The 15,181-nt window shown below is 35.1% G+C and overlaps 2 protein-coding genes and 1 long non-coding RNA gene across 4 annotated transcripts; all 3 read left to right on the top strand.

The window, feature by feature from the left end:
• Positions 1–200: 200 nt before the first annotated feature.
• LOC121742024 (4-coumarate--CoA ligase 1-like) lies at positions 201–4,940 on the top strand. The gene is made up of 5 exons (XM_042135036.1): positions 201–1,337; positions 2,218–2,416; positions 4,084–4,297; positions 4,384–4,486; positions 4,577–4,940. Exons 1-5 carry the CDS (start codon positions 345–347, stop codon positions 4,688–4,690), a joined length of 1,623 nt encoding a protein of 540 aa, XP_041990970.1. The 5' UTR covers positions 201–344; the 3' UTR covers positions 4,691–4,940.
• Positions 4,941–7,556: 2,616 nt separating this feature from the next.
• Positions 7,557–14,014, top strand: LOC121742134 (ribulose bisphosphate carboxylase/oxygenase activase, chloroplastic-like). 2 transcript variants are annotated; one of them, XM_042135174.1, is made up of 12 exons: positions 7,557–7,931; positions 8,064–8,149; positions 8,244–8,253; positions 8,652–8,714; positions 9,134–9,247; positions 9,342–9,403; positions 10,552–10,606; positions 10,759–10,960; positions 11,685–11,791; positions 12,278–12,333; positions 12,998–13,090; positions 13,594–14,014. In XM_042135174.1, exons 1-12 carry the CDS (start codon positions 7,625–7,627, stop codon positions 13,708–13,710), a joined length of 1,272 nt encoding a protein of 423 aa, XP_041991108.1. In that variant the 5' UTR covers positions 7,557–7,624; the 3' UTR covers positions 13,711–14,014. The 2 variants fall into 2 exon arrangements, with proteins under 2 accessions (XP_041991108.1, XP_041991107.1); XM_042135173.1 differs by having other exon boundaries at positions 10,528–10,606.
• Positions 14,015–14,587: 573 nt separating this feature from the next.
• LOC121741304 lies at positions 14,588–15,173 on the top strand. Its single transcript, XR_006037828.1, has 2 exons — positions 14,588–14,816; positions 14,893–15,173. It is a non-coding gene; the product is annotated as an uncharacterized LOC121741304 (long non-coding RNA).
• The last annotated feature ends 8 nt before the right edge of the window (positions 15,174–15,181 follow it).

The following is a 15,181-nucleotide window of genomic DNA, read 5'->3' as shown; positions in this document are numbered from 1 at the left end:
TATTTTTTCGGAAGAAGCAATAAATAAAATTTTTTTGGACAATGGAGTATTACGGAAAAGTCAAAGTTGAAAATACCTTGTTTACCTAACACTCATGGGTCCCACAGGCCCCCACCACGCTTCCTCACCAACCACACTACAAAATTTCCCAATATCTTTTCCCTAATCTACCCTAAACAACCCAAAATTCCCACCAACTCCTCTCTCCCCTTCACCAACTCCTACCCATCAACCCCGTATTTATACTCCAAAATGTTCACCCATAATCTTTAGGTTCAACTACAGAGAAAACTAAAGTTGATCCAAAAATATATCAATACAAAAAAAGAAAAGAAATCCGAGAAATGGAGGTTCCGACGAAACCGGAAGAGATCATATTTCGATCGAAGCTCCCCGACATCTACATCCCGAAGCACCTCCCCTTGCACTCGTATTGCTTCGAGAACATCTCCAAATTCAGCACCCGCCCGTGCCTCATCAACGGAGCCACGGGCGACGTGTACACGTACGAGGAGGTGGAGCTGACCGCGCGAAAGGTCGCGTCGGGTCTCAGCCAGCTGGGCATCCAGCAGGGCGAGACCATCATGCTCCTCCTCCCCAACACGCCCGAGTACGTCTTCGCCTTCCTCGGCGCTTCCTACATCGGGGCCGTGTCCACCATGGCGAACCCCTTCTTCACCCCGGCCGAGGTGATCAAGCAGGCCAGGGCCTCCCAGGCCAAGCTGGTCATCACCCTGGCCTGCTACGTCGACAAGGTGCGCGACTACGCGGCCTCGGCCGGGGTCAAGGTGATGTGCGTGGACGCGGCCCCGGAGGGCTGCCTGAGCTTCTCCCAGTTGACGTCCGCGGACGAGCGGGAGATGCCGGCGGTGAAGATCCACCCGGAGGACGCGGTGGCGCTGCCGTACTCGTCCGGGACGACGGGGCTGCCGAAGGGGGTCATGCTGACGCACAAGGGGCTTGTGACGAGCGTGGCGCAGCAGGTGGACGGGGAGAATCCGAATCTCTATGTGCATAGCGAGGATGTGATGCTGTGCGTGCTGCCGCTGTTTCATATATACTCATTGAATTCGGTTTTGCTGTGCGGGTTGCGGGTCGGGGCGGCGATTTTGATCATGCAGAAGTTCGATATTGTGCCGTTTTTGGAGCTCATTCAGAAGTATAAAGTGACGATAGGGCCCGTCGTGCCGCCGATAGTTCTGGCGATAGCGAAGAGCCCGCTCGTGGGCAAGTACGACATTTCGTCTGTGAGGATGGTCATATCCGGCGCCGCGCCGCTCGGGAAGGAGCTTGAGGATTCTGTTAGGACTAAGTTTCCTGATGCACAACTTGGACAGGTAATTAAATTGCTACTATTTTTTTTAGATTTTTTTGTTTTTTTTCGAAATTAGTGTTATTACTGTTTTGTTTGGATTTAGATGTGTCGAATTATGTGGAATCTAGTTTTTGGAACACTTATTTGAATAGGTCGTCAATCTGCATTTGATTTGAAAGGGAATCTTGAGTAGAGTGGCTTTTTCTTTGTCGATAAGAATTTTGAATGAGTAATGATGAAAACGAGTAAATGTTTATTACTTCCAACATTAGAAAAGTCTTTTAGATGGAGAGTTAAATAAGTTATGAACTTATGATTGGAATATTACACCTTATGATTGTAATTTGTGATTAATATTTTATATTGCGTGTTTGTATATACTATGATACGTGATTATTGTGATGGATATTTTAATGATAAGTTAATGGTCAACACACTGCACACTTACCTGGCGTTTTATGTATAGAATAGCCCTCACGAGTAATCTCAATGATTATAGTACTGTATTTGACTGGGTATTATTTATAGGCGCTTGTTAGTTGGAAATTTCCAAGACTGCAGCTCAACTAAATCATAAAAGTTGACTTTGGATAGTTGGTTGGTAGTATATTGTCATAGGCTCCCTCTATCCCAAGATAAGTGAGCAAAAACTTTTCGGCACGGGATTTAAGGAAATGAAGTTTTGTTAGTAAAGTGGAAAGTGAATAAAGTAGAGAGGAAAAGTAAGAGAGATAATACAAAAAAAGGAAATGACTCACTTATCTTGGGACGTTCCAAAAAGGAATGTGAGTCGCTTATCTTGGGACGGAGGGAGTACTACATGTTCGTGTAACATGTTCAAGCTATGGATATTAATTAATACTAGTAGTGAGTAAAATAAATAATTTGAGATGAAAATGCAGGGGTATGGGATGACTGAAGCAGGGCCAGTGCTATCAATGTGCCTAGCTTTTGCAAAGGAGCCATTTGAGATAAAATCAGGGGCATGTGGAACTGTTGTGAGAAATGCTGAAATGAAAATCGTTGATCCTCAAACTGGTGCCTCTCTTGGCCGTAATCAATCTGGAGAAATTTGCATTAGAGGAGATCAGATTATGAAAGGTACTACTAATTATTTTTTAAATATTTATGATCACGTCATTTTTTTTGAATAAAAGGCTAGATTCTTAGTTGCATATGAAAAATATAAATAATAAAGTAATCTAATTGAAAATAGGGGATGGTGAGAAGTGGCTTATCTAACAATTAATGAAACAGGATTATTGCAGTAAAAAATAGATAGGATATGATGGAATATATTTATACCGTTTACCAACATTTTTCTAAGTCCATACATCAGTAAGTGCGTCCCTCTTAGTCTATCAAAAGAAATTTCAAAGTTGGTGGTTGAAAACAATTCTTACTTTTTTCTTGTGATATTTATGCTTTATTTTGGGAATATGTCTAGTGTAAATTTATTTTGTTCTCTTAGTACAAAACAAAGATATTGTTAAGTTTAGTGACATAGTGATACTCTAATTCCAAAATTTAACACATTTTTTTCTCATTTACCAAACGTGTAAAATGGAGGAACATAATGCATGTATAGACAACACCAAACAACATGTCAAGTGGCAAAAAAAAGTGTAAAGAATTAGGTATATTGCTTACCTAACATAAAAGACAAAATCGTGACATTGAGAAATCAAACATATTCCTAACTTTTTCATAATAATCTAGATCACCATATTATCGTGAATACACATCAAAAGGGTTACAAAGCATGTGCCCAATTAATTACTCCCTCCCCTCCGTCCACGAAAAATATGGCACATTGTAAATGACACGAGTTTTAATGTAAAATTGGTAAAGTAAGAGAGAAGGGAAAAAAGTAGGAGAGAAGTAGTGTTAGTGGAATGTGAGATCTATATTATTAGTAAGAGAGAAGGGAAAAAAATAAAAGAGAAGTTGTTGAAAACTTTCATTTTCTGAATATGCCCTATTTTTCGTGGATAACCAAAAATGGCAAATGTGCCATATTTTTCGTGGACAGAGGGAGTATTTATTTTCTAGAGAAGTTAATTTGGACATCTATTTGTATAGAGGGGAGTGTTATATTGCTAACTCAATACTTAATTGCTAACTATAATTAAATAATAGTCATTAGATATTGAAATTAAGGGCCTAGATCATTAGCCCTGAAATGTCAATACGATAAACAAAAAACGTCAATAAGGGTATTAAGGTCAATTTACAACAAATCAGTTGTAACTGACTTTTGAAAAATATCTCATAACTTTAAAACACATATAACTTTCTCGATTTAAATTATTTTGCGCACAACATATATCAAATTAAAGATAAATTCATAATGATTCTAACGAGATCTCACTTGTATATATTCCGATGTCAAAATTTGAAAAAAAATCGAAAATTTTGAATTTTTTCATACAACAACAAATGTCAACATGATATATAAAATATGTCAATATAATATATGTAGAATGTCAATATAAGTAATGTGTTAACATTCTCAAAGTATTGTGTTGACATTCTCAAAGCATTGTGTTGATATTTTCGAAACACTATATTGACATTTTCATCCAAAACCTTAATTTGGTAGGTTTTTTTTTTATCTTTTTCGATTTAATTAATAAAAATGAAAATTACACGTGGCAAATTGAAGACTACAAGTTTTCTAAAATCCTATGGTCTTAAATTAGTTGTAGTTAGCAATTAAATGATGAGTTAGCAATTGATCACTCCCATGAAATCTGATGTTGATATAGGTTATTTGAACGATCCGGAGTCGACAAAGAATACCATAGACCAAGACGGGTGGCTGCACACGGGTGACATCGGATTCATTGACGCGGACGACGAGCTCTTCATCGTCGATCGGTTGAAGGAAATCATAAAATACAAAGGGTTCCAAGTTGCCCCTGCTGAAATTGAAGCCCTTCTTCTCAATAATCCATATATCTCCGACGCTGCAGTTGTCTCGTTAGTCACAATTTCGTTTCATGACTAATTAATTAATTTAAATCTAAAATTAGTCATAATATAATATTTTGCTTTATTTTTTTCAGAATGCAAGATGAGCAAGCTGGAGAAGTCCCAGTTGCTTTTGTTGTGAGATCGAATGGTTCTACTATCACTGAGGATGAAATCAAGCAGTTTGTCTCGAAACAGGTGATGAATATATTTATTCTTCTATAATCAATTTATTGAAATATAAGTACATAATTTTTTAACTGAAACACTCTGTTGATGCATTAACAGGTTATTTTCTACAAGAGAATATATCGTGTCTTTTTTGTTGATGCAATTCCAAAGTCTCCATCAGGGAAAATATTGAGAAAGGATTTGAGAGCAAGATTAGCAGCTGCAGTCTAATAATAAATATCCAAGGAACTTAACTCGTCATATAAATTGTATCAGACTTTATTTTTTTCTTTTCTTCACACAATATGGTAATCTAAAGAACAATATTACTTGTATATTAGTGTGGAATGTGAATGTTGAGGTCTCAATATGGTTGTGGGGACAAGATGATGGCAGTGCAATAGGGGTCCATATATATAAATCTTTCTTTATTTCTTTTTCTGTAACTTTCTCATTGAATTCCAACATTAATTTCTTTTTATTCATTTCTTAATAACCTATTGTATTTCATGTTTTACAATTGTGTGAAAATGTACAATATTAACAAATCGTAAATAAGTATAACGTTTCAAGTGGTTACATAATATTATTTTTATAGTCGGATTCGAGGTTATTCTACCTATCTAAGAACATCCGCAATGCAAATGCTCTTTTACGCCATTTGGAACGGGACCAATGTGGAAAGCATTGTGGATAGGACATGGGGGACGTGCGTCATGAGAAGGAGCTAAGGCCGGTGTGACATCTCGCCAATTTGCCCCACGCTCCTCGTCCAATCACATATGGTCATGCATGCAACCCACTATCAAGCAAACTGCATTTCATTCGTATTTATTTTTAAATAATTAAAAAAATTAAGAAAAGAATCTTCCCCTTTTCAAACTATTTGTTAGATAACAAATTTTCACCTTTTTACTACCTTCGTCCTTAATAATAAAAACCTTTGAAATGACATGATCAATTTTTATACACAATTAGTAAAGTAAGAGAAAGATAGAAATAAACAATGATTGAAGTATTGTTAATGGAGAATGAGTCTCACTTCATAAGAGAGCAAAATTTTTCTTAAAATTGAGAATTTATAATTTTAAGGACGGACTAAAATAGAGATAGATGTAATTTATAAAGAACGAGTATAATTTTAATACCCTAAACTCGTCTATGCCGACCTATTCCATACCCCTCATTCCATTTTTACAACAAAACATCTTTCTTTCTACCCATTTTTATTTCTTTTAAATCATCATGTCAAAAATGTATGTCAAGCAAAACACCACTAATGATCCATCAATTATGTTAAGTTGATTTTCTTGTGTGATCTATTATTGTTTTCTTACCTTTTTTTCGTTTGTCCTTTACCTAGACATGATTACTTTTATACGTTGGATATATGTTTATTGCGTTTTATAGTGGACATGATAACCTTTTTACGTTTGATATATAATCAAATACTAATAAAATAACATGATGATATCGTAATATGAGTATGACCTAACAATTTACAACCACTAATATTGGTGTAACATGGTCTCACTCGCGTAAGACGTGGCCCAATATTTGGATACAGACACAATATTGATGACATGGTGATTATATTCCTTTATATGCATGCTCTAAAATGTATACTCGTGTATCCCATAAAAAATAATACACCTTCTATAATCCATTTTTTTGAGTTGGGGATAATATGATATATATTAAGATTCGTAATCTATCTCTCACCTTTAAAAAGAGAGTAATAATAATACTATTACATATTTACAACTTACAATGCTCATTGTATTTAATTACATTTTTATGATTTGCTTTGATACATATATAGCTAGGAAAGTTAAATGGAAAACACAGCCGTTTAAACTTACAAATTAACATACCCATAAAATTTGCCCGAATTTCAATTCTGAGTCTCTTAAATTTGGTGACAAATTTAGCTTTAGACTCGTTCGGTATTATGGAACAGGAGCTGTACGTGGAATTATAATCGGTGCCTTTAATACCAAATTTGGTATTTGATATTGCAAAATATTTGGATTTGGAATGGGATTACAATACTAATTCCTCTTAATTTCACAATTTGAATTCCACGCTAATAGCCCGTTAACTTGGGCTACTACCTGATTTCGTTTTTGAGTTGGCACATTCTGAATTTTCAATTACTCCCCCCCGTCCCATATAAATATGTCATTTGGTTTCGGAGCTAGTTTTAATGCATAATTAATAAAGTAAGAGAGAAGAAGAAAAAATAGTTAAAAATGTGTAGTGGATAGTGGGGTTCATAAATAAAAAAAATAAAAAATAAGGAGAAAAAGGTTACCATAAATGGATATGGACTATTTGTATGAGACGGACGAAAAAAGAAATATGGCTTATTTCTATGGGACGGAGGGAGTATATAATATAGGCAAAATACATCTAATCATCTTATTACTTTGAATTTTATTTTCATAGATCCTTTTATTATTAGGCCTTTTTAAATTCTTTGTTTGAAATCATTGGATCTTTTTTTGTTAATGATATTCCATTTCATCCATCCGTCAGCAATTAGTGGTCCCGATTGAGTTTGCCACGAATTTTAAAAAATACTCCCCGAGTCCCTCCATCTAAAAAAATAGTCTTATTTCTTAAAATGGAAAGTTTCTCTTTTATACTTTTCTCATTTTTTCTTTTCTTTAATATTTACCTAGTTTTTCTTTCTATCTCTCTTACTTTACCTACTATTTCTCTCTATATCTAATACTTACCAGTTACTACTAATTTCTCATTAAAACCCGTACCGTCCATAAATGAAACTATTTTTTGTAGACAAAGGGAGTAAAAAAAAGTAAATGGAAAAATATAGTGATGTGAGAGGAATTGAGTTCGTCACAAATTTTGAGATCTACTTACCATTTGTAGTAAAATTGAACCGATACTCCTAATCATGATGGATCAAAATGGCAAACCATGACTTCTACTACTACTACTATATTTTTGTTTTTGTTTTTACGTTTTCTTTTTCAAGTGTGGTTGAAACTCATGTGGCGCCAACTTTCTTGATAACGTTAACGGACAAAACTGAATTACGAATATGTGGAGTCGAGTCTCAGTGGCCCCAAATTGAAGCCATCATCCGAAAAAAGGAAAAAAAAAAGGAGAAAAGAAAAATAAACCCCAAAGCTCATCGGCATGGCTCTCTGCTTCCAAATTTCCCCTTCTTCAATTAAATCACAGTTGTTTTCCAATCGCAAGTTCTACACCAAAAAACCCTCCAATTTTGTCACAATTTGTTGCACCCACAGCGAAGGGGTTGAGAATGCAACCAGCAAACAGCAAAAGAAGCTATCCAAACAGTCTTCATGGGAATCCGAAGACTCTGAAGGCAAAGATTATCTCTACAGACTTGGAGCTGAGGCCGACAACATGAACATCGCCGTTGGAGCTAGGGCTGGCATCATCGATGATCTCTTCACTGGCAATTTCCTCGGCAAAGACTGTAATCACTGTCTATTTTCTGTATATTTTTATGAATACATATTCGACCAACATTTTTAAATTGGGAATTAGTTTCAATTGATTATCGTTCACCATTGCCTTGATACTTTATGTTATTGGTCTAATTTGCCAGCGGATATTGTGTTTGATTATCGGCAAAAGGCAACGAGGTCTTTCGAGTATCTTCAAGGCGATTATTACATTGCGCCTGCTTTCCTGGTAGATTATTGTGTTAATGTCTACTTTTCCGACTTCATCGTTTGATTCAGCTATTTTTCTCATCCATCTTATGTTTTTCACTTCCATGTTGCAGGATAAAGTTGGTAAGGAAAATGAGATTAGGGGCAGCAAAAGCATTTTGTAGCATATATATGCACGTACAACGCGCTTTATCAACGAATGCACGATACAGTGACCTAGAATTCACATTTTCTAATTAGCATCTGTTTATATGGTGGTATCAGTGGAACTTGTTTCTAACCTTGAGATATTTGTTTACAGTTTTTATTTCATAGGCTAGTACCGCCGTTATTTCTACTTTAATCAACGCTGTTCAAATTCTAATAGTTCTATTTTCGACTAACTTATTTAGAAAACTGACTTCACAGTTGGCATTGGTAAAGTCTATGAGTTTCGAATTTTTAAATCTGAGATCATGTCTTTGTGGTGGAAACTATTTGTGGTAGTATAAGATTGAACATTATTGTTGTTTCTTTTGCAGTTGTCCACATGGCGAAGAACTTCATGGCTCATCTCCTCAATGTCAGAGTTCCACTAATTTTAGGTCAGTATACTTTGTCATGCGTAAGTATAATGTCAATCACGAAAAAGCAAGTTACCATAGATATAGGATTAAATGCGTAGCATAATAAAAAAAAAGTCCCCAAATGTTTCCATGCTGTTGATAACTTGTTATTTTGTCACATGGAAAGAAAACGATTTTGTCTATCGTTACTCATAACATTACAAAATTTCTTGTAATACTTTGATTATCTTATATCTAATCCTGGAAGCAAATCTATTTTGCACACAGTTTCACATTTCTGCAATATCTACATTTAGCATCAACTACATTTTGAATTTTTCTACACAATCATGACCAGGTTACTAACTGTAAAGAAGAAAATTATTGCTGTTATTGTTTGATTCCATTTGTGTAGAATACAATTATCTGAGAAAAATATTGAAATTGTTCTGTCGAAGGAATTTGGGGAGGGAAAGGACAAGGCAAAACTTTTCAAACTGAACTTATTTTCCGTGCTTTGGGTGTCGAACCTATCATCATGTCTGCTGGTGAATTGGAATCTGAAAGAGCTGGTTAGTTTTTCTAGTGGTGTTTATTTTATACTAGTATCTGTTTTGATACTAAGTGATACTATTTGAGAAAAGAGCTTTCTTGTGCTTTCTACAGGAGAACCAGGAAGATTGATACGTGAACGGTACAGAACTGCTTCTCAAGTGGTCCAAAACCAAGTTAGCTACTCACTAAATTCATAATCATGCATTCTTCCAGCATGTAATTTGGTTTCTAACGAAGATGATATCTTTATTCTACCTGATTTTAATTGAAGATATATAGACTATAGTAACTGAAGAATGGAATAGAAAGTATTCAGAAATCTATAGACAACAATAGATATTCATGGCTTATATTATGTGTTATACTGTTATAGATAGGAGTATCTATCTTATGTATTTTTGTAATTATGTATCTCGAAAATAGGGAGAAGATTCGTATTTCAGTGAATTTATATGTCGGAATACATTCTTCATTTGGAGGCAATGTAATAGTGACTTGGAAAAGCCTATCTGATCATTAAGAGAATCTGATTGGGTATCGAAATCACAAACAAGCTAATTACACTTTTTTTGGACCGACTAGTTTTCTCTCCTATCCTCTTCAAATTGTCACTAAAGATAAAATTATTAAATGAAAATAGCTAACAGCTTCCCAAATCTAAACTCCTAGAGTGTAAGTGAGTTAGTTTGTCATGCCAGCTACTAGAAATGAAACTACAAAAAACTTAATTCTTTGGTTCGTGAACCAATATTAATATTAGCACTGCTCGACTTGAAAGAACGTGAGCCATCAAGTTAAATATGCGGAATGCAACTTTTTGTTGACAAACTTTTTGAGTTGGTCTTTTTCGGAAATCTGCAACCGGGCCCTAAGTTAGCTTCTCATGTACCTTCAGTCAGCTGGCCTCTTATATAGGAGGTTGCTAGTCTCTATTATGAGGGGGTTGGTTTAAGGAGTTGGATAGGTGACTTTCATGATATATATATTTATGTGGGGCCTTAAGTCATTATTTGCCAAAAATGAATATTTTGTTGATATTTTCATAAGTTGTGAGTTGATGATGAAATTATCGTGAACTGACATTTGCTTACCCACTGATACACCTAGACACTGTGCCATTGAAGTCTGCTCTTACATACATGATGCCCGAAAGCTATATTACATCTTAAGCCTTGAAAGTTATAAGTAGAAAGAATAAAAAAGGACTATATTCAGTTAGATAACTATCTATATATACATCGCAGGTCATGTAACTGACCCATTATATCTCTCTTTACTCCTGCTTTTTGTATTTTAGTCTTGGTTTTTCCCAAAAATACAGGGGAAAATGAGCTGCTTGATGATTAATGATATTGATGCTGGCCTGGGTATATTTGGTGAGACGAATTCCTATTGAAACTCGACTGTCTTCCACTTATTTAAAAAATTCCTATCAGATCTCGTATGTACTTCAATATACTTTTCTTTCTGAAATTTTAGATCAAATAAGTTGAAACATTAACGTGTACATTTCAATTCCCACAACCAGGTAACACTCAAATGACAGTGAACAACCAAATTGTGGTTGGAAGTCTCATGAATATAGCAGATAATCCTACAAGAGTAAGTATTGGGCAAGGTTGGAGAGAGGCAGATATTACTCACAGGATTCCAATCATCGTCACAGGAAATGATTTTGCAAGAATTTATGCTCCATTGATCCGTGATGGAAGGATGGATAAATTCTACTGGTAATAATTGATATGACATGTGATAATAAGGATATGATTTCATCTGTTTTAATATGCATGTAGCACTTCCAGCACATTACGAGTAAATTATCCACCACATTGCACTAGATACCTCAACGGAAGCCTTCTTGAATCATCGGGGTCAAGTCCAGTCGGTATAAAAGATCTTAATATGGTAGTAGTATTTTCCTTGATAAGGTTCACAGTGTAAGGTTTCTACTCCTCCTGACAACAGTTTGGAGTTGGATTCCTTTTGTACTGCCCCGCTATGATTTACATTCCTTGTACATTGTCATAGTCGACATGCAACCTTGCGTACCCACCCACTGATGCACATCCAACGGTTTACCTCATCCACAAAACTCTAGGCTCCCTCAGGGTTTGGATTCATCCTTTACTAAAAGTTTCTTGAGCTCAGGAACCAGAATATGTGATGCCTATTCAATCCTAACATCCATATTCTTTAATTATAAATGTTTAAGAAAATTAACTGCTTGACTAAATTTATTGGCTGTTACTTATATGTTTGTGAAACAAATATATGCAAAAAACATAGTAAAAATCTTTTTTTAGGTGAATAATATCATATTTGGTTTAAAATTTCTAATCAATAATGTTCTAGCCAAGAATAATGTTCTTCCATTGCATCTTCTGTGTCTTAAAATGACCAAATCTAGATATATGCAAATTTTCTTGTCTCTTAGAATCAGGTTATGTTTTACAGGCAGCCTACAGAAGAAGATATTGTAAATATTGTTAGTAGAATGTACGAGAAGGATGGGATAACCAAGGATGAGGTTGTCAGCATCGTGCAAGAATTTCCCAATCAAGGTGCCAATCCATTCACTTTTGTTTCCCATGTCTTGGTGTTTATAGATTGATCAGTAAGTTCACCTTTTTGGAAGACCCCATTTTTGTGTTTGGAGTAAGTTTGATTGGATTCGAAGATCAAGCACTACACTGAGCTAATTTTAGTCTAGATCTGATTTTCTCATTCATTTTTTTTCTTCATTCATAGTATGAGTTTCTATCAACAAGTCCTAAAATTGTGTAGACGTATGGATTATCCCTTGGTATGTCTTTGTTGGGAGATTATCAATAACCTGTAGCATTCTTTTACAAAAAACTGCACAGGTAACTTATACTATATCCTTGTAAAATATCATTGTATAGTAACAGACCTAATAAAAGTTTTAAATAAACCTCTAAATACATTCAATATTCCAGACTCCAAGCATAGAATAATGTGATGAATGACCAAAGGTGATAGTTGATGTAAAGCGAGTTTACCCCATTTTCTGTTTATGTTTTTGGCAGCACTGGACTTTTATGGTGCTCTTAGGTCAAGAACATATGACCGCTCAATCCTAGAGGTACCAATCAATAAATTGTTTATAGGTTCATTTATATTGCTTTTAGCTTCAGTGTACCATTCTATTGAAATGGCTTTTGTTTTTCCTAATTTCGTTCACAGAATAATCTTTTTCTATTGAAGATATTGATGGGATTTTTTGTCAATTTGTCAGCAAAGATTTAGTTGAATTGACGAGATGCATAATTGTGGCCGGGTGTAGGTGTAGGTGTAACGCAGACTTAATTATATCTGCCAATTTTCCTCTTAAACCCAATTAGCATATCATACATTGGATAAGAGGGAAAAGAGGTCAATTGGAGATTTATGCCAATGTTTGGGAAAGAGTACATCATCAATTTGTTAAGAAGATTACTAGCTTATAACCATACTTCACTATGTAAAGGTACTCCTAGTATTTTATTTTAATTTATAAAAGACCATCGGTAGGTGTTTAGTTTTCTCATTGATGAAAAGAAACGAGAGCTCTTTAGACCAGATCATATTACTCGCTTTTAAACCAATGAGAAGCTTACTTCCTCACTTTACATCTTTGTGGTGCCCTTTTTTCTTTTGTTTGTGTTGGTTGCTATAGTGTACTTATGTGCTTTAATGTGTATGAACTCTCTGGATGGTTGAACTAGGAATGTATTTTTTCTTCTTTCTTACTCCTTTTCATGCGCCAGTGGGTAAATGATGCCGGAGGTGCTGAAGATCTTGGTTCCAGACTTCTTAAACAGAAAAAGGATGGAAAACTTCCAGTATTTACGCCTCCACAGGTATCACAATTGGGATCTTAGTCAACTTTTTGATCAAAAAACATCGAACATTGTGAAGTTAATTAGTACTCCCATTTAGGCTACTAATGTAATTTCATTCAAATGATTTGAGATGTCAAGAATACTTTGAACTAATAATCATAACATTAAATGAGATGAAGATAAGGTGGGATGCAAGGTTTCTGTAATTAATCTTATGAGGAGAATAATTTGTTGGATTTGAGAACTATCGAATGCAGATTTTGTCAAAGTTCAGTAACTTACATGCTATTAACCTTCACTTATAAAATGTTGTACTGATATTTCCAAAAGCACTTAGGTGAATATGTAACTAAATCATGGGACAAGATCAGTGAAATGAGGTTGTTGGCAACATGATAAGCTACTAAAGAATCCAATGTTACCACAAGTTTACCGGTTTTTACAAGCATCATATCATTGTGATACTTTCAATTGTCTTATCGCGTAGTAATCAGCATGTGTTTGCATGACTATGAATGCAGCAAACCCTGGAAGCATTACTTGAATCGGGATATGATCTCATTAAAGAGCAGAAGCTAATCATGGAAACCAAGCTTTCCAAGGAATACTTGAAAAACATGGATGATGAGCCAGTTTGATAAATCGCTCGTGCTTTCCGGTGCTATGCTTTTCGTATAATCCTTTCTTCTTACACCGTATATAACCTTCCTAGCTAAAATGTGACAGATGCTGAAATCTCGCATGCATCCCGGAAAAAGGAGAGAGATAGATAGAACATCCATTGTAGCAATGAAAATGCATGCAGTAGTTTATCTTAACTGCCATAATATTCATAATTTTTCCACAATTCCTATTTGAATGGACATATGTATTTTTTTTATACGACTGAAGTTTATAACTTCAACAGTGAGACTCAATCAAATTATAAATTTTGTAACATCACCCATGAATTATCATCTGCTTCATGAAAGATGAAGGTAATTACTTTTCGATGCATTCTTGAATTAATATGAGTGAGAGTCACTTGTTCTGTTCTTGAGAAATCAGTTCTAGGTGGGCTGTGTAGCCGAAATTGCTAAAAGGGGGAAATATGTGAGTTCAAGATGATTAAGTTGATTTGAGATTGATTTTATTATATGAGTTCCAAAAATGCAAAAAAGTGATGATATAATTTCAACATGAATTATCAAATTGAGTCCATCAAACTTAATAATTAAGATCTCATAAAATCAATTCTATGTAATTCACGAAATCCAACAATATTGAAGTTTAAAAACAGGAATTGGGAGAAGTGCAATGTTTTGTTTGGAAAGAGTAAAGCCGCCCGAAGATCCGAAGAGTAGTCTGGAAACACACTTGTCCTGAAGTCAAATATAGAGGCCAACCAAAGTCAAAAAAATATCATCCAAGTTGGGGTTTAAAATTTAAATGGAAGATGTGAGACTGAGACACGCATGGACAACGTGTCCAAATCAGATTTTATTTCAGTACTGAATATAAAATAAAACAAGGCACCGTTATAAATACTATAAAAGCAATCCTCGTATGTCTCTGTCTTAGAAACAGGAGACTCTCAACAAGTGTGTTGGTTTATGCATCTACACTAAACATACCTAAATATTTTAGTATATAAATATATGATCAATATTAAAGCCGAGGTGGAGAGCGGCGGATCGGAGGGCGATGGAATGGTGGCGGAGAGTTTGGTGCGCTGTTTCTTCTCGTCTCAGACCTCATAAAACTGGTTTGTCATCATGAGCTCTTTTTCCGATTTAGTAGTACTATTTGAGCTGATGGAAAACTAATTACTAATATTGAAGGCAGAAGAGGACTAGTGAAACTACACGACGACATTCAAACATGTGGATACGAGGATGTACAGATTATGTGGGAAATGTTGAGGCCCACGGAATTAAAACATAAGAAAAAAGGTGGTGGGCGCTTTTGTACAAACAAAGTGTGTCTATCTAAGCACCACAATAAATACTAAAGTACAGTATATATTATGTTATTGTTAATGTTAATGTTAATGTTAATATGAAGAAGGATTGGCAATTTGGCATCATCAATATATATCCATCTATCAATTTACCAATGATCAGTCATAAG

The sequence above is a fragment of the Salvia splendens genome, chromosome 7 (assembly GCF_004379255.2).
Source record: "Salvia splendens isolate huo1 chromosome 7, SspV2, whole genome shotgun sequence".
Taxonomy (NCBI): domain Eukaryota; kingdom Viridiplantae; phylum Streptophyta; class Magnoliopsida; order Lamiales; family Lamiaceae; genus Salvia; species Salvia splendens.
The sequence above is the reverse complement of the archived record's forward strand: the minus strand, read 5'-3'. Positions and strand labels throughout refer to the sequence as shown.